This window comes from Marmota monax, unplaced genomic scaffold, assembly GCF_021218885.2.
Source record: "Marmota monax isolate L192 unplaced genomic scaffold, Marmota_monax_Labrador192_F-V1.1 WCK01_AAM20220418_F8-fsc00007, whole genome shotgun sequence".
Lineage (NCBI taxonomy): Eukaryota > Metazoa > Chordata > Mammalia > Rodentia > Sciuridae > Marmota > Marmota monax.
This window is the reverse complement of record NW_026692781.1, coordinates 405,229-430,987: the sequence shown is the minus strand read 5'-3', so window position 1 is coordinate 430,987 and position 25,759 is coordinate 405,229. Positions and strand designations below refer to the sequence as shown.

General features: G+C 35.6%; 1 protein-coding gene across 2 annotated transcripts in view; it reads left to right on the top strand.

Moving 5' to 3' along the window:
- Positions 1–14,529: 14,529 nt before the first annotated feature.
- Positions 14,530–25,759, top strand: part of Slc38a11 (solute carrier family 38 member 11) — a 50,730-nt gene continuing 39,500 nt past the window's right edge. Inside the window, exons 1-5 of one of the 2 annotated variants that reach the window (XM_046447543.2) lie at positions 14,530–14,568; positions 15,044–15,158; positions 17,186–17,260; positions 23,482–23,616; positions 24,724–24,789. In XM_046447543.2, coding sequence (XP_046303499.1) covers positions 14,530–14,568; positions 15,044–15,158; positions 17,186–17,260; positions 23,482–23,616; positions 24,724–24,789 — 430 coding nt within the window. Of the gene's footprint in view, positions 14,569–15,043; positions 15,159–17,185; positions 17,261–23,481; positions 23,617–24,723; positions 24,790–25,759 lie in introns of those variants that run through there. The other variant, XM_046447544.2, reaches the window with a different exon arrangement.

Below are 25,759 nucleotides of genomic sequence, written 5' to 3'. Positions count from 1 at the left end.
GGCCATTTGAGTGATGTGGATCTCATTAGGTACTCTATGGTTTCACTTTAAACCATTAAATATTTTCTTTGTCTTGTTTCTTGTTTTATGAAAGCGTTTGCCTTGCACTCTTTTGTAGAGGTCAAACCACTTGTGGTTGGGCACTACCAGATTCATGAATCACTTTCAAATAAAATCTTTAGAATTGTAATGTTTCTAAATATAACTTTTAACAGCTGGCAGCCTCTTAGGGGAAGGTGTATCTCAAGAGGCTGTGCTCAACAGAGGTGAAGGTATTTAACTAAGCCTGTCAGATTCCTTTCCTTGACTTTCCCTGGGAGAACTGAGTAACAGCTGGTCTGCTGCAAGAGAAGGTGGTATAGTTCTACAGAGTGACACCAGGATTTCATGAGAAAAAAAAAAAAATCATGCCGTCATGACAGAGAAATGGGCAACCAGGAACCTCAACAATTTCTGTAATTTTAGATCCAACTCTTCTAACCACTAACCTCTCTACTCTCAAGGAAACTCAAGAAAGTTTCTGTTACTTTCCAGAAAACAATAACACCTAGCACCCATTTTTTCCTTCATCACCACCTACAAAGGTACACTGCAACTTTCTTGACCAATGGTCATGCTTTGGTTTAAATATTTCCAGTAGGAATTTATCATTCAAGTCATCCCAGTTCATTTCTAAGCAATTCAATTTTAAAGACATTCCTCATACTGAGTAACCCATCAATCCTCTGCATCTTATCTTCTCCATCTACTTAAAGCATCATGGACATAATGTATGAGCATTGTATCCAATGAAAAAATGCAATAATGGTATCTCTTCATTTTTCTGGTTTCTCTCCTCTGTAACGGTCCCATTTTGTGTGTCCTTTATCGCTGAAAATAATAGTCCATGTGTGGTGTGACCAACACAAATGGCTTTCATCCTCACCTTCCTTGTTTAGTGTAGTTTATTTCAAATACCTAAAATTTGCACTAGACTTTTTTCTCAGACCCATTACATTGTTGAATTGTTTTCAAATTTCTAATTAAAAGAACTTTTTGAAATGAGTTGAGATAACCCACATGTTCTCACATTGTACCTAGGTACAGTAGTTGGTTTTTAGATACAAGATAAAGGTATGAACACTCAAAACTAAATTTCATTTTCACTAGGCTAAATTCTGTTTAAATTCCATTCTTCCATCAAATGCCTCTGACAACCCACCCCACCCTCTTATTATCACGTCTTCCTATAAATTATACTAGTAAATACATATATTTCGCTTATTTATTATATCATTTATACTTCCTAATTAAGATAGTCATCCATTAATGAAGATTAGATCTGAAGTGCAGAGTGATGTTATCAGAACCTATAGAGTGCCATAATACATAATCTTAACTGTTAACTAGTAATGATCACAAAATGAAACTTAAGTATATCCACTGGATTCTACACTGTTTTTCTAATCAACACTGGTGATCTTTACAATATGTGACCACAGAAGGTTGATCATGGGAGCCTACTACATTCTTCCCTCTCCTTATAGGGGATGAGAGAATAATCCTATTGAATAGACAATTTATGCCTTCACTGCTAGTCTCATAGGTGTCCTCCACTCTTTAAAAATATATTTATAAGATAAAAAGTGCCTGCCACAGAGTTAAGAAGGGCCATTTGACTTGAGCCTTCAGTGCTTGAAGAGCCTCAGATTTATTAACTCTACATGAGGTTATATATAGCTATATAAATACACTAAAATTAACATTTTCATTTATAATCAACTTCAAAGCATAATAATTCCACCACTTAATATGTAATATGAATCCAATTTCATAAGCTTTGAGGAAATAGATTTTATCACATCCTGTCATTATTATATCAATAACACAATGACAATACACTATGTTTGGGATTAAAAGCAAAGCAAATTTAATGTTAAATGGGAACATTTAAAAATGAATCACAATTTTTTTGTCACCCATTTCTCTCTCTCACTCTCTCTCTCTCTCTCTTATTTATTTATTTGGTGCTTTATAGCTGTACATACTGATGGAATTTTTGTTACCTATTTGTACCTGCACACAATCCACAATATAACAACATAATTTAGCCAAAATCACTCCCCAGCACCTTTCCTCTCCTTCATCTTCCATCCTTGGACATTTTTCTCTACTGATCTCCCTGGGATTTTCATGAGCTCTGCCCCCATCTTTCTTTTCCTTTTCTTCTCTAGCTTCTGCATATGAGAGAAAATCTATAATCCTTAACCTTATTAATTTGATAACTTGCTTAACATATGGTCTCTACTTCCATCCATTTTCCTGAAAATGACATAATATTATTTTTCTTTATAGATGCATAAACTCCATTAGTGTATATATACCTCTTCTTTATTCATTCATAGGGTTGGATATCTATTCCATAGTTTGACTATTGTGAATTGTGCTGCTATAAACATGGATATGCATGCAGCACTGTAGTATGTTGACTTTAATTCTTTAGGATAAATACAGAGGAATGGTATATCTGGGTCATATGGTGGTTCCATTCCTAGTTTTTTGAGGAATCTCCTTAATTATTTCCATAGTGATTGTACCAACTTACAATCCCACCAACAATGTAAAAGTGTTTCTTTTTCTCCACATCCTCTCCAGCATTTATTATGTGTTTTCTTGATGACTGCCTTTCTGACTGGTGTGAGATGAAATCTCAGCATCATTTTGATTTGTGTCATCCATTTCTAAAATGTAATTTTTATACTCTGGTTATGTTAATAAATGGAGATGATCCAGGCCTTTCTCATTCTCTCAGAGACTCTAGAAGCAAATAAGCATAATAATTCCATGACTTAACTATTCTCCTGGTGGTCCTTATTGCTGTCCACATTAAACTGTCACTTAACAACAAAGCTTTTTACCAGTTAATTGCTCTTGAGAGCATTTCTTTCATTTGATATATTTTTTAATGAGCACTAGTATTGTTATGAGTCAATAAAAATAAAATCAGCAGCAGCAATGTATATGTGATCCTTTCCCTCAAGAAGCTTACTATTCCCACAGACATGATGGCATTTACCTGTACCATGAAGTAAAGAATTGAGTATTATTATTTTAGGAGCAAAACAATTATCTAAGGGGTTTTAAGATGGTGGAATAGAGACGGTCACTTTCCTGGCTGCTCCATGATGTGAAATGAAGAAGGCAGAATGGCAGCTTCACAGCAAAGTGGGTAAACAAAAAAAAGGGGAGATGGGGTACTTCATTGGAATTTAATACTGGACATTCAAAGCAAATCAGGGACTCAGGATATTGGATATAATAAAATAATGAAGAAATCCCCAGCCTCTACAGCCACTGCTGTTGCCAGAGGCACCAGCCAGAGCAGTGCCTCTGTGAGCAAAATGGAGGGATAAGGGAATTAAAGTAACCTACATTTTAGGAGGCCTGAGGTGTCTGAGTACTGAGAGTTTAGAGATCAAAGACCCTGCCCGACTAAACTGAAAGGCATGATGCACAAACAATATCCTCGTGTGGAATGAAGCCCCCTCTCTCCTGGCTGCATGTGGAGAACAGAGGAAGGAACCATTTTGCAGTAGCAGTAGGGGGGCTGGAGCTGGGAGAGCGGATTCTTGGCAAACCCAAATTTTGCCTGAAATTCAGTTCTGGCAACCCCCCCACTGCATGACATAGAGTGTACCTAAGTGACCAGGAGAAAATCAAACATGGAGAGAGGTTTACATAGGGGACTACTGGTTATGGAAACCCACCTGACTCTTCCCTTCCCCCTCCAATCAAATAAATCAAAATGACAAGGAATTAAAATTATGTGTCTATAATAACAATGAATGTAAATTGCTGAGAGCCACAGCAGAGTTGGTATGGCCCCTGGCATTTTGCCAACAGTATTGGTTGACAGGCGAGGCATTACTGTCCACCTCGGCTGCTACTTTTGAGTTCTTGTGCTACTTTGGAGTTTTTGTGGGGATTCCCGGGGATTCCCCGAGAGTTTCCATTGGTAGGGGAAGTGCAGGAGGAGGGATTTACGGAGGATATTTACAGCTGTTGGTTCCTGGACGAGCTGCGTGGCATTCGGGAGAATTCCCCGGGAGCCTGTGTGAAATGTTTTGGTGGAGTTCAAAAATAAAGTTTGTTCCTGCTTCAGTGGCTCGTGGTTTGTGCCCAGCCAGACTGCGGCAGTAAATGGCCTAAACTCATCAATCAAAAGATATAGAATGTCATATCGAATTAAAAAAAAAAAAAAAAAAAAAAAAAAAAAAAACAAGACCCAACAATATGTTGTCTCCAAGAGACTCATCTCCTAGGAAAAGACATCCACAGACTGAATCTAAAAGGATAGGGAAAAATACATAATTCACATGGATTTTGTAAACCAGCAAGGGTTTCTATCCCCATATCAGACAAAGTGGACTTGAAGCCAAAGTTAATCAGAAGGGGCAAAGAAGGACATTTCGTATTACTTAAGGGAATTAAATATCAACAAGACATAACAATTACAAATGTTTCTGCTGCAAACAATGGATCATCTACATACATCAAATAAACTCCCTCTCAATTTCAAGAATCAATGGACCACTAAACAATAATATTGAGTGACTTTAGCACAACCCTCTCATCACTGGATAGCTCTTCCAAACAAAAACTAAATAAAGAAGCTGTATAACTGAATAATACAAATAATAATTTAGATTTAACAGGTATATATAGAATATTTCATTCAGAGGTGACTGAATACACTTTCTTCTCAGCAGTTCATGGATTGTTCTTTGAAATAGATGATATTTTATGCCACAAACCAATTCTTAGCAAATACAAAAAAATAGTTAATATTCTATCAGATCATAATGAAATGAAATTACAAATCAATGATAAAATTAAAAAATAGAAGCTATTCTAACACCTGGAGACTAAATAATATGCTATTGAGAGACCAGTAGATAGCAGAAGAAATCAGGGATGAAATTAAAAAGTACTTAGAGATAAATGAGAATAGTGACACAACATATCAAAACCTCTGGGACACTATGAAGGCAATTCTAAGAGGAAAGTTCATTGCATTGAGCTCATTTATTACTTGCCTCTGGGGGATCTCAGGGGACCCTGAAGGACCCCAAGATTACTGCAGTCAGATGGCATCAAGGTCTTTTTTTTTGGGGGGGCAATGTTTATAACTGGGCAGATACTGTGATCAAAAACTAGATGTGCTTTCTGGTCATACACCAGACAAAAATCCCTATATGTAAATCCTATGTTCATTTATTAAATTTAACTTAGAAGAAAGGCTTTGTATATGACAAAATATATGTAGAGCATTAGGCTATCCAATATACAAACAGCAAAGCACTTCAGATAGTTGGACTAAGAGATTAGAAGGCATAGAATATTATTGGTATGTGTGCAATTTCATAAATATTAAATTATGTTTTAGCAGTCCAATTGTCATTCCTGCATTCAATTTTTTTTTTTGCTGTTGCTTTATATAATATGTACCCAAGAATATTGCCTTAGAGTTGCAAGCTCTTTAAGGAAAATGTATCCATATATCCATGTATTGGATAGAAGAATAAAAATTAAACTTACTTAAAAAAAATAGAAAGTCACCCAATAAATAATGTAACATTACATCTCAAAGCCCTAGAAAGAGAAGAATAAATAAACACTAAAAGTAATAGAAGGCAGGAAATAATTAAAGTCAGAACTAAAATCAATGGAATTGAAACAAACAAAAAATCACAATTCAATAAAATCATCAAAAACAAAATTTAGTTATTGAAAAAATAAATAAAATTGATAACCCTTAGCCACGCTAACAAAGATAAAGAGAGAAAACTCAAATTACCAAAATTCATGATGAAAAAGAAAATATTACAAAGGACTGAAATACAGATAATAATCAAAAACTATTTTGAAAAATTATACTCTAACAAAACATACAATCTTGAACACATTGACAAATTTCCAGAGACATATGACCTACCCAAATTGAATCAGGAGGAGATGAAAAATTTAAAAAGATTAATTTCAAGCAATGAAATTGAAGATGCCATCAAAAGCCTACCAACAAAGAAAAGCCCAGGAACACATAGATTCTCAGCTAGGTTCTACCAGATCTTTAAGGAAGAACTAATACCAATCCTCCTCAAATTATTCCATGAAGTAGAAAAGGACAGAAACCTTCCAAACTCATTGTATGAAGCTAGTATCATCCTGATACTAAAACCAAAGATACATGGGGGAAAAAATTTTAGACCAATATCTCTGATGATCATAAAAGCAAAAATTCTAAATGAAATACTGACAAATTGCATATGAAAACTTATCAAAAAGATAGTGCACCATGATCAAGTGGGGTTCATTCCAAGGATTCAAGGTATGTTTAACATACAGATCAATAAACATAATTCATCACATCAATAGACTTAAATTAAATTATCTCAATATATGCAGAAAAAGCATTTGACAAAATACAGTACCTCTTCATGTTCAAAACACTAGAGAAACCAGGGATCGTTGGAATATACCTTAACATTGTAAAAACTATATATGCCAAACCAAGGCCAGCATCTTTCTAAATGAAAAAAAAAATGAAAACATTCTCTCTAAAAACTGGAACAGGACAAGGATGCCTATTTCTACCACTTCTATTCAACATACTCGTTGACCCCTTACTAGAGCAATTAGACAGATGAAAGAAATTAAAGGGATACAAATAGGAAAAGAAGTACTCAAACTATCCCTAATTGTCTACATTGTGAATCTATATTTAGAAGACCCAAAAAACCTCACCAGAAAGCTTTATGAACTCATAAACTTATTCAGCAAAGTAGCAGGTATTGGCACAGCATGGTATTGGCACAAAAATAGACATGAAGACCAACAGAATAGAAAGCACAGAGACATATTCACATAAATACAGTTATCTCGTACTAGATAAAGACACCATAAACGTACGTTGGAGAAAAGATAGTTGATTCAACAAATGGTGCTGGGAAAACTGGAAGTCCATATGTAGTAGCTTGAAATTGAATCCCTCTCACGCTGCACAAAACTCAACTTGAAGTGTTTCAAGGATTCAAGGATCTAGGCATTAGACCAGAAACCCTGTGCCTACTAGAAGAAAAAGTAGGCTCAACTCTTCATTGTGTCAGCTTGAAGAACCAACTTCCTCAATAAGACTCCTAAAGCACAAAATGTAAAATCAAGAATCAATAAATGAGGTGGTTCTTCTTGAAAGGTTCTTCATAGCAAAGGTAACAATCAAGAATGTGAACAGAGATCCTACAGAATGGGAGAATATCTTTGCCACCTGCACCTCACATATAGCATTAATCTCCAGGATATACAAAGAATTCAAAAACTTAACACCAAAATAATAATAATAATAATAATAAAATAACCCAATCAATAAATGGGAAAAGGAACTAAATAAGCATTTCACAGAAGAAATATGAATGGTCAATAAATATATTTTTAAAATGTTCAACATCTTTAGCAATTAGAGGACTTCAAATAAAAACTATACTGAGATTTCATCTCACCCAATCAGAATGACAATTATTAAGAATACAAGTAACAATAAATACTGGTGAGGATGTGGGCGAAAGGTACACTCATACCTTGCTGGTGGGAATGCAAATTGGTGCAAAAACTCTGCAAAGCAGTATGGAGACTCCTTAGAAAACTTGGAATGGAACCACCATTTGATTCAGTTACCTAACTCCTCAGCATATATCCAAAGAACTGAAAATCAGCATACTACAGTGACACAATCACATCAATGTTTATAGCAGCTCAATTCACAATATCTAAGCTATGAAACCAATCTAGGTGCCCTTCAACAGATGAATGAATAAAGAACCTGTGGCATATATACACAATGGAATATTACTCAGCCATAAAGAAAAATGAAATTATGGTATTTGCCAGTAAATGTATGGGATTGGAGACTATCATGCCAAGTGAAATTAGCCAAACCCAAAAAAACCGAAGGCCGAATATTCTCTCTGATATGCGGATGCTGATTCACAATAAGTGGGTGTGGGGAGGAGGAATAGAAGTTCATTTGGTTAGACAAAGGGGAAGAAAGGAAAGGAAGGTGGAATGGGAATGGGAAAGAAATAATGAATTGGACATAACTTTCCTATGTTCATATATGAATACATGACCAGTGTCACTCCACATCATGTACAACTACAAGAATGGGATCTTAATTATGATAAATTATACTCCATGTATGTATATTATGTCAAAATATACTCTATTGTCATGTATATCAAAAAAGAACAATTTTTTTTAATTACCTAAGGCCAGAACGAAAGATAAAAGTCAGAGCCGGGAATCTGGCCACAGTTTGCCAGCCCCATAGTTCTACACTAAGGGCCATCTTGTGGTTCTAGAAACAAGGTTCTTTTTAGTCTCTTTGATCACTTTTTGAATTTTGTCCCACTTTCCATTCATTGTGACAAGGAGTATGTCCAGCAAGCCTTAGGCATCAGAAGGTGATTTTCCAGCCCAGAAAGAAGACACAGTCTCAGCTGCCCCTTATCCTTTTATTGCCAAATTTCCACCCTACTGTCTTCTCCAGCTGTGCAACTTATTTAGCTGAAGTGGTTCTAAGTAATTATCTCATGAATTCTGGTACACTAACTAGCCTATCCTAAAGGTATGCAATATCCTTCTTCCCAGTCTAATTCAATTGAGATGAGACTGAAATGTTACAAATGGAAACTGACTCAAACAGAATGAAAAATAAAGGATCAAAAAAATTAATTGAGGCTTTATTTATACTGGTAAAACCTTTATAGATCTCCTTGACCAGAAGACACTGAAGTGTACATGGCACCCAATTTCATTTCTTCATTTCATTTCTTCAACCCTGTCCTTGGTGTATTTAATTAGTGAGTGATAAAAGGTGGTATGGTTTGAAGATAAACCTCAATTTTCTTACCTATTGTTTTATACCACATTATTCACCTTACAATGAGTGTGAAATGACTACCCTTCATAGCAGACATTCATCTACAGCCTCTGGAGCTGAGGAGGTGTTTCATGATCTTACAATGAAAATATGAGCTTATACAAGTAGGATTAACTTTTAGTTCAGATTTCCAGTGAAGCTGGGCACAGTGGTACAGGCCTGTGATCCCAGTGATTCAGGAGGCAGGCAGAAGGATCCCAAGTTTGAGGCCAGTCTGGGCAATTTCAGAAGGCCCTCAGTAACTTAGCAAGGCCCTCAGTAACTTAGCTTGACTCAGTCTCAAAATTTTAAAAAATGATAATATTGAATGAACTGAGGATGTAGCTAAATAGTAAGGTGCCCCTGTGTTCAATCCCCAGTATCAAAAAAAAATATCTTGGTGGAAATAGGTTTTCAAATTGCATTTTCTATCACATATGTAGAAAATGCAGACAGTAGAATAGAAGACAATGAGAGTACGCTCTAGTCAGAGCCAGAGCTGCAGTATCTGGGTCAGCCCTTAGGCTAATGATCAGAGACTAAGAATTCTCTGTAGATCCCAAAAGTAAGACCTGGACAGCAATATTGACCAGAAATGTAAGAATCAAAGGGTACAAACATAGGACACATAGAAGAGCATCCATACCAAACGGACAGAGTATTTCCCTACCTCTGTAAGCCAAGGTTTTTTATCAGGTAATTAGTAAGGCAACAATTCATAGTTTATTTTTGTGCATATACTGATAAAATGTATATATTTATTAATATAGGTTTTGATTAGTTGTTGATGGAACACAGGAACCCTTCTATTACTTCTGAAAGGAATTTAAAGAACTTTTTAGGATTCATCCTATCTTACATATTTGTATAGAGCAGCACCTAAAAAAAAGTTCTTTAACTAAATTCCTCCTATTTTACTACTAGACTAATAGACTTGGTACCCAGAAGCATATTAAAAAAGGTTACAATTGTCTATAAGGGACAAAACATACATACACACACACAAAAAAAAAAAAAACAGAAAAGAAAAAAACTAAAATAGCTATGGTTTAAGCAAGATTGAATTTTATTTCCTTTTCACATCCCCATGAACAATCTAGATCTGGCATATCCACCAGGGACCCAGTCCCTTATTTTATTATCTAGCCATTTTTAATATGAAGCTTCCAGCAGGTGACTGCTCTGGGATAAAACTCCGCCTTCTGCCATGTGTCTGGGCATTTCATCAGGAAAGAATGACAAAGGAGAAGTCAAGGTATTATTATCCTTCTCTTTAAAGACATACATTTCATCTGCATCCTCTTAGTCAGAATTTGTGACATGACAACAACCAGCTGCAAGTGAGGATATGAATTTCAGTTCTCTTTTAGGCAGCCACAGTCTAGACAAAAATCAGAGGCTGTCTGCCTTAAACAATACCGACCTAACAGAGTGTTTTTCTGTTTAGAAGTAGCAGCAGATATCACATATGGAGAATTCATCATATGCCAAACAATTAACTAAATCCTTTTAAAATAGCTTTATGGGTTGAATGGTGCCAACACCCAAAAAAGACATGTTGAAGCCCTAACCTCTAGTACTTCACAATGTGACCTTGTTTGGAAACAGGGTCTTTGCATGTGTAGTAGAGATGAGGTCCTTAGGGTGGGCCCTAACCCAATATGTTTGGTGTCCTAATGGAAATGAGAAATTGTGACACAGACATAGACATACACAGGGAGGAGTGTGTGAAGGCAGGCAGGGAGGATGTCAAGTGAAGATGGGGAGTTACAGTGGGACATCCACAAGCCAAGACATGACAAATTGCCCCCAGACCACCAGAAGCGAGGAAGAGACAAGAGTCCAACCCTAAGGTTTGGGAGGGAGTGTGGCCTCACTGCTACCTTGATTTGGGACTTCCAGCCTCCAGAACTATGAAACAATATATTTTAGTTGTTTTATGTCACCAACTTTATGGTACTTTATTGCTAGTGCTATAGAAAACTAATAAAATTTGGTTATTTCATTTAATTCTCATAACTATGACCAAGAGAAAGGTACGTTGGTCTTCCCCTATTAGAAAGGAGTACATTTGAGACTAAAAAAGTTAAATAACAGGCCACAATTCCTTGAACTTTGATGCAAACTTTTGACTCAAAGGTTTTTCCAGAGCCTGAGCTTCTAATCTGCTGTATACTAGCTGAAGAATTAACCAAAAGTCCATTTTTTTAAAGACCTATCATTCTTTCTTAGCTTGGAGATTACATCAGAAAACTGAGAAGTACTATGAAGATTTTAGGCAATAGTATTATTACCTTGGTCCCTCTGTAACATAATATTGTAGCCTATTGTCATGGTTTGGATATGAGGTGTCACCCCAGAGCTCCTGTGTTTATTTATGTAGAAATGTTCAGTGGTGATATGATTGAATTGTGAGACCTGTAACCTAATCAGTTCATCCTAGTTTGAAAGGACAGACTGATGATTACTGAGGCCTGGTGGGGTGTAGTAGAGGAGGGGTATCACTGGATTTGCAACCTGGTAGGGTGCATCTTCCCTGCATCCCCTTCCTCCTCCTCCTCTTCCTCCTCCTCCTCCTCCTCCTCTTTTCTCCTCCCCCTCTTTTTTCACTGTATTCTCCTCCTCCTTCTCCTTCTTGTTTCCCTCTTTCTCTCTGTACACATCCCCCAAGATGTTCTGCCTCATCTTGGGCCCACAGCAATAAAATTAGCCCAACATGAGGACTGGGTTTTGGCTCAGCAGTAGAAGGCTCACCTAGTATGTTCGAGGCACTGGGTTCCATCGTCAGCACCACATAAAAATAAATAAATAAAATAAAGGTATTAAAAATTTAGCTCACCATGGACTAAACCTCTGAACCCATGAACCAAAATAAAATTTTCATCCTCTCAGTTGTTCTTGTCAGATATTTTGGCTACAACAACGAAAAGCCAACTAATGTACGTATCATCTAACCAGGATACTTTGGAGGATGAAAAAGATGCTATTTATAATTACACTGGAACAAGAAGTCTAAAAACGGGTTGGGCAAGGCAAGGTTCACAGTTGCCCTAATTTTTATTCTTCAGTGCCCCATCCTCATCCTGACTCCTAACCAGGAATATCACTATAGTGGTTCCAACAATACAATAAAAATATATCAAAATACTTGAACATTTCGATAATAATAACAACATGGTGCAACAGGACTAAAATAGTACTTACTGTAATATAAAAATCCCAGAAAAGTTACAAGAATGACTTTGAAAAATGATTAATCCATGAAGAGAAAGGATACATTTTCATTATTTAGCTGAAAGTATCTAAGCAAAAATCCAGACTCTCCAAAGACTGAGAATCCTATCCCTATAAAGTTAAGAAAGAGAAAGGTTTATATTGTTTGAAACTCTGCATACTAGTAGTCTACTTGTAACAGTAAGCCAATATTCCAATATTGTGAAAAATATCAAGCATCTGTTTTTTTTTTCTTTTAACAATACAAAATTGCTCCTCTTACAGACACCTTTCCAAGATTAAGGGAAAATAAACTCTTATAAAGTTGTATATTGAAAGTTATTCCCTTTAGTTTTATCCCTACTTGAACCTACTTGAACCGAATACCCATCAGGAAGAACTTTCTAAATTCAAATTGCTATCCAGATACAATCGCCTTTGATTATTTCTAAGAAGGCAAGGTGTTCTTTGACGTCAACTTGCCTGGACTGCAACCAAATAATGAGGAAAAGCAATATTTCAATGTGGGATCACTATATCTCTATATAATTGTACAATCCTATAAAAAGCTCAAATTAAGTCTCTCCCTGTTCCTGAAAGTCTGGTTTCCATGGCCTCTGGGACTAAAGCAGACTCAATAAAACTGATTTTGTTTTTGTTTTTGTAAGTGAATATGCACTTACCCTTCAAAAAACCACTCTATAATCTGAGTAAACTGTAGGGTTCTAACACATTAGCTGTGTTTACCTCTGCATGGGAGGATTGTTAGTGATTCTCTGGGTCCTTTTCTTTCTTCTTGAAAATAACTCATTGAGAACATAGCACTTTTGAAATTATACTACATAACAATATTTTTGAAATTATACTACATAACAATATTTTTGAAATTATACTACATAACAATATTTTTGAAATTATAAGAAAGGTTCTTTAAAGAAATATCATTAACATAGGAATAGAATCACTGTTAAATATGTATGTGTGTATATATATTACTATCAGACATATTATATATCATGTATTTCTATCATATGTTTGTACATATGTATGTACATGTTGTTACATATGTGTATATATACATATACATATATTACTTTGTATATGAAAAATATACATATATTACTTTGTGTGTGTGTGTGTGTGTGTGTGTGTATATATATATATATATATATATATATATATATAAAACTTTGTAACAAATAAGCCCAACTGTTAGTGGTCTACAAAAAACAATAAACATTTATTAACCCACATTTTTTGTGGATCAAAATTTTGAGAGCAATTTGGTTGGATAGTCTGGCTCAGTTTCTTTCATGACCCTGACAATATGTTAACATTTGTTAATTTGATGGTAGAGAGTTTGTGTAATTTATAAGTCTCTTTAGTTTTTCCATGTTTTTAATTTTTCACGATTTTAAATAAATATGTATGAAAAAAGTCTCTTTTTTTTTTGATAAATACTTGTATATGATTACCACCCTCATTGTCCCTGAAACTCCGCTCTGCGCAATCTGCCTCTGTGTGGTTGAATACTCTGGGCCTCAGTTTCATCATGTGTAATACAAAGAGGTGAACAGAGCTAGCCCAGACATCTGGGTATGTTCCCTTCTCAGTCCCCAGATAGCCCTCTTTCCCTTTCTTGGTTTTCTTACCTGAATCCAGTAACAATCCAGCCTCCTTTTCTTTAAGTCTCCTTTTCCGAAGAGTTACCAGGAAGCATTTGATCAAGACTTGCACAATAATCAAGTTTGCTAAAAGTTCTAGGAACTTTTTTGGCTTTTCCCCCCTATTTATTTTCTAATGAGTCCTTTTTTCCATTTCCACTTACCATTAAAGTCCTACATTTTCATTTGCCATCTCTGCCCTAGAAGAGGTGTAGAGAGAAGGAAGAGCTACCAGGAAAGATGCTCCATGGAGCAGGGGTGCCACTGTGCTCTTACCTGGGCATCAGATCATAACCGTATAATCTGGGCAGGGCAATGAGTGGAACAAGTTGTATTCTGCAGCTTCGTTAAGAGTAGCTCTCAGTCATCCCTGTGGGAGGGGAGGAGGAGAGAGATGCAGAGTGGGTGGGGAGAGGGCTGCCCAGGTCAGAAACTTCTGCAGCATCCCGTTATCAGGAGGAGAGTGCTTGTGGCTGGGCAAACTCCCCTGGGAAACCGCCCGGGACTGTGAGGACCCAGAGTTCAGGTCTATAACACAGCAGTGGGTGAAGACAGTCTGGGCAGCCAGCGAACCGGCTCCCTCCAGCCCCTCCCGGTGCGCGGGTACCTCCTGTGTATGCAAGGTGGTGGGGGAGGCTGGGCAGGCGAGAGCCTACTGCACAGCCCCAGAACCTTCCACTTGCTCAGGATCACCGCGCAATGGGGTACCAGGGACAGCCGCCCCTCATCCCGCTGCAGGTAAAACTGGCAAATGGGTCAAGCTCTGAAGCCAGTTCTTCTGATTTCATTCATGCTGCAACAGGTCAGCTACATTCATCTGGGGTCTTAGTTTAGTGAAAAATTCTGCAGGAGAAAACTATTCTCCTTAATCTGACTTAATCTGACTTTCTTCCTTGGAAAGTACTTTTCAATAACCTCTTTATTTCACACAATCTCATTGCTGGCTCCCCACAGACTTGTACTCTGGATTTGCAAGGACCAGCTGGGGCAGCTGCAAACTGCCACTTGAGGATGGAGTTGTTTGCAAAGCTCCGTTGAATTACTATTAAACGTTATACGTTATTGTCCTCATAATTAGTTTATTATAGTTTTTCATATTACTTATTACTACTAGTATCATGGTAGAATTTTGCATTGGATATTTGTCTGATATTTTCCAATTTTTCAAGCTAGTAAATATTTGTTTAATCACCATTTTAATCTATTAAAATAGAGAGATCTAGATGACAGAGAAACCCTTGTTTCTGAACACGAGCATACAAGGAAATCTTGTCAGTCTGCTGCTGTTTTTAATGTTGTCAACTCGATTATAGGATCTGGTATAATAGGTAAGTGTTCTGTGTTCTGTTTGGTTTGGTTTGGGGTTTCAAATTAAAAAGATCAAATCTAAGACTCAATATACTGCTAGTATTCATTGATTGTTTTTTAAAGGAGAAAGTGTTAACTAAGAAAATTTGTAATTTTCTTCCATAAAAATCTTCCTTTATTTTTATCCCGCATTGTAAAAATATGCCTCCAACTATTTTATCCTGAGGATGGAGTTGAGATTCACACTCTTTCCACAGGTGATAGCATTCTCCACATACATGGTGGAGTTGCACAAGCAAAAGGGCTGAACTTCGTTGTTTGTTTTGGGTACTGTGGGTACTGTGGGTTGAACCCAGGGCCTCTTTACCACTGAGCTACATACCCAGCACAGCACAGCCCTTTTAATTTTTTTCTTTGTTCTTTTCTTCCTCCCTTCCTTCCTTCCTTCCTTCCTTCCTTTCTTTCTTTCTTCTTCTTTTTTTTTTTTTAAGACCTTGCTAAATTGCTGAGACTGGCCTCAAACTTATAATCCTCCTGCCTTAGCCCCTGAAGTTGCTAGTATTATAGGCATATACCACCAAGCCTGGGTTTTTTCTTTCTTTCTTCTTTTTTAATAGGCTGCCTGATCAATTGATTATATTGTCTGATTCACTTCTTTCTTATTCATGAAGTGTCAACCATTACTCAAATCACCTTCAAACCTTTTTTTAAATATTATTTTTTAAATATTACAAGTAGAAAAGTTTAATGTGAAAACATGAAAAATTAAATCCATACAATATTTCCTTATCTGTCTAAATGATGTTAGATTTTAAAGTGCAAACTTGTGATGTGTTCATTTTAAATATAATTTAATCAATAACACAGTTTGTTCATTGTTCTTAGCAGAGGAGCCAAATAATCAATTAAAATAAAGAAACAGTTCATATTTTCCCAATGTTTTTGAGGCAAGGAAAAAAATTCTGAAAAAAAGTGCATTATATTAAAGTAACCAAAAGCAGTTATTATTTTCAGTGTTTATTATTCTTTTCATTGTTTGAGAACATTCCATTTCAGAAAAGGCAAAGAAAACAAATGCAAACTGCATTATTCATTGAGAATACAACTTTTTACTACAAAGGTTTAATAGGTTAATCTACTGAAAATTTTATGCTTATCTGTTATCTTGAGTTACTTTTCTTCCTTTTTCACAAATTGAAGTTGATATGCTTCTTTATTTTACTTTCATCCATATATGGACATTTACTTAAAATGATACATGATTTGGAGGTATCTGAGATAAAGCAGAAGAAAGTAGGGGCAAAAACTTATGTAAAATTCTACCTCCTTGTACCATGGAGGTATGGCAGTTCTGTGTAGCAGAGTTCTAGAGTTAATTGCTGATGGGCATGCTTTAAGTTAACCTATGCCAGCAACATTTAAAATACTACTTAATTATGTTCAGCAGCCTTTTAAAATTATATTTTTCAGAAAATAAAACATCTGGGTATAAGCATTTAAATTATGTTTCTTTTCAATATCTTATTTTTCATAATCTAAAAGAGTTCACTTTCTCCAAAAAAATGAGACATAATTTTATATATCTCCTTTAACTTCATAAAAAACACTTCTGCATTCACATTTTCTTCCCTTTTACCTATATATTTTGATTCCAGGGTGAGTCTTTCTTAATATCCTATAATCCTGCTTTGTTCCTTATTGTCCATATAAGAAAGGGTTTGGGGCCATTACTACCCATTATATTCCAGGAATATGTCAACCTCACCCACATTATTTGTGGGAACTGGCATCTATTTTTCATTTTCTGTTTTTTTAATTCTTATTTCATCACCTCATAAATTTGCTCTCTTGACATGTCCCTAACTTAAAAGTATTTTTTCTGAAATAAGTATTAATACGCTACCATTCAATTTTAGGACTGTATATTGCTTACAACTATGTCATAAATATATAAATTTAACTTAACATTATATACAGGAATTAGGGAAATTTCTGTATTTCTACATGTCTTATTAATGTGAGGGTTGGGGTGTTTGTGTTTTTCCAGGATTACCTTATTCAATGAAGCAAGCTGGGTTTCCTTTGGGAATATTGCTTTTATTCTGGGTTTCATATATTACAGGTAAAAATGCTATATAATTGCCTATTGCTGCAACTTAAATTGTGCAATGATTCCTTTACACACAAAATAATACTCTGCAATTGAATTTCCTTATTAATTAAGAAGCATATCAAAGGATCCTAAAGAATTTAAGCATTATGTCTGAGGGGATTTACTTTTCATCCTAATCCTTTAAACAGATTAGAAGAAGTAGAAGAACATTATATATTACCAAGCCTAAATCCTATTCATGTGCCTCTGTCACTTCATCCAGAAAGCAATAGATGGGAAAGTCATTTCAAAGGTTGATTAAGGCTAAGAAAAGATGATGCTCTCAAAGTTCAGGCAGCCAAACTTGAGGGCAGGTGCCTGTGAATGAGAGCCCCATCAGCTGTGTTTGTGCAGGTCCACCTGGAAGCCCAGAGCTCAACCAGCAGGGTTCCCCACCTCCACTGCCCCTCCACCCAACCCCTGCTCAGTGCTTGCCACTGCCTTTAAATGCAGCAATAAGGTGCTTCTAAATCCCTTCTCTTCTGCTTCCCTCTCCATGCAACATGTTCATTAACGCCCCCGTTTTGCCACTCCCCATCTAAATGCAGGCTGTATCACTCATAATCATCTCCTCTTCCTGTTGTTTTTATCCCAGCCTGTCATCCAACCAGCTCACCTTCTGACAAACACAGCATCTTTCCTCCACCTTAGGATCAGAGAGAAAAAGGCAGCTGTTCTAAATAGACACCCCCTGTAATAATCACTACTGTGGTGACCACTTTGAGTGGTGACCAAGTATCCTACTACTAGCTAGTACAAAAAACTCACTGTACCCTGTCTGCAGTGTGGGCCTGGGACTCAAGAGTTTCACCTTCCTGTGAGATTATGACTCCCACCACACCCCCAACTACTACTGTCCTATAGCCATCAGCCCAGAGCTGACAGAAATCCAAAAGCCAGCCTCTGCCTCCCCTTTTACCTCCACGAGGTCCAATATGTGACATGGTAGGAGCTCCATAGTTCTACAACCACAGGGCTGGGGTGCGCTGGTCTCAACCAGGGACACATCCTTGCAGATTTGTCTTCTCTATCTTGTCCTTCTACTCCAATCCTCCTGGAGCTCTTGACCCAAAACCACTGTCTCAGCTTTGCATCTGGAAGCCCTAACCAAGATTCCATCCTTTATAAAATCTCAGACTCCCAAGGCCAGCCCCTAATACTGCTATTTTTCCTTGAACTGAGAGGCAGTAAAGCATGTAATAGATAGCAAATTCAAAGATGCTGAGTTATTGGACCACTTTCCTCCCTACCATCTTCTCCCCACTACCCACCCCCAAGACCTAAACTGCTTCCAATTCTACAACTCTTAGTTTGTAGCTTAAAACTCATTACCTGGTGGCAGGGGACCCACAATTTTGTGCTCATTAAGATTTGCTGGCATTTAAAATTTGGATTGCATTTATTAAAGCACGTATCACACTAGAAAAACTCATTCAAGAGATTTTTTTTTAAATTTCCTGTTTCCCAGTCAATCAGCACTGACAAACAATTTCCCCCCAGGCATACAATAACTTAAGTGCACTATAAACATTTACACACACTGTCAACCAGTAGATAGAAAACCAAGCAATATATATCACCTGAGAATTCAGGACTTAAGGAGAGTGAACAGTTTACTAAAATCGGATCATATGATACATGAATAAATGATAATGTAAGTGACTTTCAAATAATGATACATATAAACCCATGACAATGACTATGAGTTGTCCTTTGCAAAGTCACATATTATGAAGCTCATGGAAATTACCAACTTATTCATGTACTTGCATGATTCAAATACTTGAATAATTTTTTATAAAGGATTATTACACAAAAGCCAAATAATTAATAGGTTATGATTCACTTTGTTTCTTGGGCTTTGAAAGCAAAATCTACACTTAGAATATATACATAATGGTTTAAAAGAAAATTTGCCTGTTAAACAACTTTAATTCATTCATGGCTTATTTTTAAATGTGCCTATAATGTATTTAAAGGGGGATCAAAATATTATAGTGATTGATACTTGAAATACCTTAAACTTTTAAGGGAATATATTTATAGCCTGTATTTTATAAGCAGACAAAAGCATTTATATTCTGTGGACTTAATTCTTAAAAATTGTTAACTTTAAGCAATACATTTTGAACTTTTATAAAAACTCTCAACGTTCTCATCTCAAACATACAGTTTTTTCCCAGAACCTTGCCTCCTCTCAGTGACTGAAACCCTCATTGGTTCTCTTCCTTGGCCAATAAGTAGATATTCAGTATTTTGTGCTTCTAGTGTCTGTCTACTTTCTGATGGGTCCTGCTTATTGCTTAAGAGTTATCTTTCTAAAACAGCCTCATATCGGCTACTGCACCATTTTAAACTCTCCACAACTCTGTAATAATAACAAAAACAAAAAATCATTGTAATTAGATTCCTTTATGATTTGGTCACTGTATTTTTACTCTCATTTCTAATTACTTAATGACCTGTCACTAATACTGTCACATTCAGACCTTCTCTTTTAGCAATTCTGGACGATCTCATTCCCCACATGTAAAAATATGCTTTTACACTGCCTTCCTGATGCTAGTCCTCCTGCCTGACATTCCTTTTATTCTCTACCTGGAAAAATCCTATCTTTTGTCCTGCAAGGCATTATTTAACTCTTCAGTGAAGTCATTCCTGGTTTTCAGTAAAGGAAATAGAATTAATTGCGATATGCTTTAGGCTTGAATGATAGTTTAAAGTCTCATTACTAGGTCATTTATCACATTAAATGAGAATCAAATAGATAAACAATTAGCAACCCTAGTATATTGGATTAGTTAATTTTATCGGACATATACAGATCACCAATGTGCTGGGCATTGATACTGCACCCAGTAGAGCAGTGATGAACAATATCCATGCTGTTATAAGAGCTCACGTTGTAATGTATTAGACAGACAGAAAACACATAATTATAACACATCATGAAAATACATGGTGATTAACATAGCCTCAATAGAATAAGCATATTCTGGGAAGGAGGAGATGTCCACTGAGTGTTTATAGAAAAATGTAAGTTAGTAAAGAAAATGGATGGGTATTCTAAGCAGATAGAAATGTGATTCAGTATGGCTAAAGTGTAGGGTTGATGTTCCTAAGTGGAGAGAGGAAGTTGGAGAGGTTGCTCTCATATAAAGATAGTCATTACCATTTCCTGAGGACTGGCTTTATGATGAACATAATAAAACCACAATATTAAATCCTTCTGTCTCCATGCGGTAGGTATTCATGTCTTACTTTTATGAAGGAAGAAATTGTGACTTCACTAGATTCCAATGGTTTATGCAAGGTCTGCAGTTACTTGTGACAGAGTTGGGATATTAATTTAAGTGCATGGATTCTGGTTCCAGTCTACCACGTCCTGAGTCCTGAGTCCTCCATTTCTAGCAATGGGGAAATCAGCAATTTACCTAAACTTCTAAGCCTCACTTTTTTCATTTATCAAATTGTAATAATAATAATACCAATTTAGCATGATTGTGAGGATTAAATGAGTTAATATGCAAATCTTTGGGAAGAGGACTGGCTTACAGAAAAGCATTCTAAAAGTATTGGCTACTATTTTGTAGTTGTTATCATTAATATTCAACCCCCACAATGATTTTTTTTCAACCACCATATGCAACCTGTTAAAAATAAGTAAAAATAGCACAACTTTTCATTAATTTAGTTAGCCTCTTGTTGTGGCTTGAATGTGAGATGTCCCTCAAAAGTCCACAGTTGAGACAATGTAAGAATATTCAGAGGAGAAATGATTGGGTTGTGAGAGCCTTCACCCAGTGAATTAATCCCCTGATAGAAATTAACTGAGTGGTAACTGAAGTAGTAGGGTGTGGCTGGAGAAGGTTGGAATTGGGGTGTAGCTTTGGGCTATACATTTGCATCTGACAAGTGGAGACCTCTCTCTCTGCTTTCCGATCATCATGTGAACTGCTTTCTCTGCCATACTCTTCCACCATGATATTCAGGCTCACCTTGAGCCCCAAGGAATGTATATGGCTGTCTATGGACTGAGACCTCTCAAACTATGAGCCCCTAAATAAGTCTTTGCTTCTTTACAGTTATTTTGGTTGGGTCCTTTAGTCACAGCAGCAAAAACAATAACTAAAACACTTCTCTAACATATCAGACATTGTGGTAGACATTTAAACTCCATGATCCTTATATCATTCTTCAAGATGGGCATATTGCTTTGCTTTACAAAGACTCAAGAAGGGCTGCACAGATAAATACATATGGTTTTTCTGCCTATGAAAGAATTTTATTTTTATTCAAAGCACTAGTGGATATCCCTGGAGAGTTTAAAGTAGAAGACTGATTAGATTTAAACTATGGTTAGATTCATTTGGGGGAGGGGGGTTGTCAAAATTTTACTGGGGACAAGTTTGGTGAATGGGAGAACTGTAAAGAGGTCATTGCAGCAATCCAGGAAAGAAATTGTAAGGCCAAAGCTCTATAATAAAGGAGGTTAGAGGTTAACAATGAGGAGATATTAGTCAATATTTATGATACAACAGTTACTGGATTTGGGGACCAAAGTTATATAGCAAGTAATGAATACTGAAGAGTTTAGGAGGAGTCTCAAGTTTCTGTTGATATTTTTCACCAATTGGAGAAGCATGGTTGAGGAATCAAGTTCCAGAACAAATGCACAGATTAGCATTTGGACTTTTTAATATTGAGATGCCTATAACATCTTGAAGGTAAGACTTGTATTAGGCAGCTATATATAGAAGTGTGGAGTTTTGAAAGGTCTGAACTGGAAACACAAATTTAGGTGTTACTAACATGTGCATGAAAATTGAAACCAGGGATGTGATAAGGTCACAGGAAGACATCTTGAAGAATGAGCAAAAATCCCAGGGATACAGGGTTTGAAGCAGAGTCAAAAAACTGTTGAAAACCAGTATAAATGCCAGAATGGTAGGAGGACAACCAGGAGAAAGTGCTGTCACAAAGACTGAGGCAAGATGGATGAGTTAAAGGGAAGTGAAAACTAGAAAGGGGAAAAAGTCAGAAAGAGCAAGTGGTATTGTAGATTGGGGGAGGAGAAAAGAAATTATATTCATCAACTTGGAAACTGTTGATCTTGTGGAAAGAAGCTTCAATTATGGGGAGAAAATCAAGGTGGAAACCATACCACAGTGATTTGTATTTTCTAGTTTGTATTCTAATACTTTTCCAAATTACTTAGAAGATAAAAAGAAATTGCCATGATGGAAATATAAGAGAGACAGATTAAAAGAGTGCCAGGCCAGGGGCCATGCTGGTGGTCCATGCATGCAATCCCAGCTATTAAGGAAATAGAAGCAGAAGGATAGCATGTTCAAGGACCACCTGGATAATTTAGCAAGATGAGAACCCACACAAAACAAACAAACAAACAAACAACAACAAAAAAAAAAAACAAGAAAGACTGGTGATGTAGTAACCCTGGTTTCAATCTCCAGTGACTCAAAAAAAAAATAAAAAATAAAGAATCAGTACCACACCTTGTACATGTCTTTGTACTCAATAAAGCTATAGTGTCCTTCAGTAAAAAAGTAAAAATAAAATAAAATCAATCAATCAAGTTAAATAGAGAAAGTAAGTTTTAAATGTAATTTCTATTTTTAACTTTGATTCTAAAATTGGAACTGGAATTCCTAAAATGTGAATTTTTAAAATATTCTTAACCACGATATATAAAAAATTAAGTTACTTTGTTATACAACAAATACTCTGAATCTCCTAAAATTTATTTTCTAAAATGTCGACAGCACGTCCATTCTCAATATTTACACATTGACTATGTATGAAACTCTTAAGTCCCTGTGTTCTGTTGCTTGAAGAGTTGTCACATTCTGGTAACAGTGGTTACATTGTTGGTTGGAAAAGTAAAATGGAATCCTGACACATTGACTCCAGTCTGTATCCCTCTTCTATCCAGTTCACTGTCTGGATATGTTAAGTGCATATGCAGCCTGATTAAAAAATATGTCACTAAAAACATGACAGTTCATGAAAGGTAATTATATATATATAATATTATATATAGTCATGATAATGCTGTACCATTAAACTTTTTTTTAAAAAAAATTCCCTTTATCTCTGTGATAAGTAAAAAAAACCTATTTTATCAAATGTATTTTGACATTTGTTTAATTGTTATTTTTTTTTTGCCACAGACTTTTCCCTTATTTTGTTGATAAAAGGAGGGGCCCTTTCTGGAACAGACAGCTACCAGTCTTTGGTTAACAAAACCTTTGGTTTTCCGGGGTATCTCCTCCTCTCTGTTCTACAGTTTTTATATCCGTTTATAGGTAAGATGATTATGAAGATGAATACTACAATGATTTGTATTAAATAGTTACTTCTGGATAAAAACATTTTAATAGTCATTTAAGAATCATTAAAGAAAATTAGCAGTTGAAATATTTTCCAAATTAAATGTTTACATCTTCACTAATTTTCTCCTTATTTTCTGGTCCTTTTGGTCAATTCTCTGAGTGTTTTTCATCTAGTTAAGGTTGGGCTTTTCTTATTTGGCAAAACTATAGAATGTTTTGTAATTAAAAGTGAAATGAATGAGAGACATAACAAATTTCTTCTAAGGCTCAGTATATTTTTTTCTTTGTTGTGAAACCATAAGCATTTGTAAAACGATGTACTAGACAAACATGCTATCTAAGATTTCTATGACAATGGTGAAAATCCTACCAGGCACTACTTTTTTTTTTCTTAATTATTTTTGGTTGTAGATAGACACAATACCTTTATATTTATTTATTTATTTTTATGTGGTGCTGGGGATCGAACCCAGGGCCTCACACATGCCAGGCATGTGCTGTACCACTGAGCTACAACCTCAGCCCCTACCTGGCACTTCTTAAATGGTAAAATGTTAATAGAAACCAATGCCCAAATAGACTTCATTTTTTAAATCATTATCACAAAAGTTATTGTCCAAATGTCTAACTGCTTATGTTTCCACAAAAGGTCAACATTGTATTTCTTCCAAATGTCTTACAATTTCAATTGAAGGAATATTTTGGTGCCTTCAAAATTTACTATTATTATTCCTCACTTTAAGCAGTACATGTATTCCTGAAAAAAGGTTTTGAAACTGAACTTTCATACCAAGATAAATTGCATTTTAAATTTTAAATGACTACCAGAACTCATTATTTAAAGGTGTTCTGAGGAAAATCTATTTGCAAATTGAAAATTTTTTTGTAATGCAAATTGATATTCTACCATAAATCTGTTGAATAGTTATTTTTATGGTGGCTCATATTAGTAATTACAATATATATTTTAAAAGGTAGGATTATGTCAATTCTTGGAAAGTAATAACTGATTACATTGAAAATATTCAAGATGAGATGTGTGGTGGTTTATTAATGACTATTATTTTAATTATATTTTAGCTATGATAAGTTATAACATAATAGCTGGAGATACTTTGAGCAAAGTTTTTCAAAGAATTCCTGGAGGTAAGTGAAAATAAGACTTCTGAAGAATTAAATTGCTTTATTTTATATGATTATATATAGTTAATGTGTTTCATTATAATATATAAATAAATATTTGAAGGTGGAAGGATTGGATTACTTCAGATATCTTGCAGTTCCCATGACCAATGTTGATTCTAATTTTTGATCTATTTTTATACATAGTTCTTATTTAGCCAATTAAAAATATTGTTATTCTTCGTATACTTAGAATAGTCTACATTTTAAATTCCTTATGTTTCACATCACAGCTCTGTGGTAACATTTTTCACATCCTATTTATACTATATCTTTTCTAAAATAGTTTCCCCATTATTTGTATCAAACTATAATTTAATGCAATAAAATTAATCCTTTTCTTAGGGTAGATTCTGTGAGTTTTCACAAATGTTTATAGTCATATAATCACAGCTACAACAAAATACAGAACCTTTCCATCACCCTCCAAAGTTCTGCCCAACTCCCTCTAGTGAAAAGCGCCCTCATCTCCAGCCCCTGGCAACCACTGACTTGGTTTCTCTCCCTGTCTGGCTTTTCTTCAGAATGCCATGTAAATGGCATCATACAACATGTATCTTTTGAGACTGGCTTCTTTTCCTTGGCACGTGTGTTTTAGATTTGTCTAGATCTATAGTTGTATCAGTAATTGGCCTCTGTAGGGGCTTTCCATTTTATGGATATACATAAGACAAGTGTGTCTTTCACCCAAGAGAGGGACATTATCATTATTTGCAGGGTGAGATGGTTACAAAAAAGTTGCTACAGTATTCTCAAGCAGACCTTTACAACATACACCAGGATCCCACTTCCTGTTCAACTTTTCACCATATCATGGTTATTAAGAATAATTCAGAGACCATGAGTCTATTTGCTTTGAAGAGCAGAGAAACTGATTAGGGAACTACCAAAATAATATGAATATGAAATTTTATAAATTCATTTCAGGCCTAGG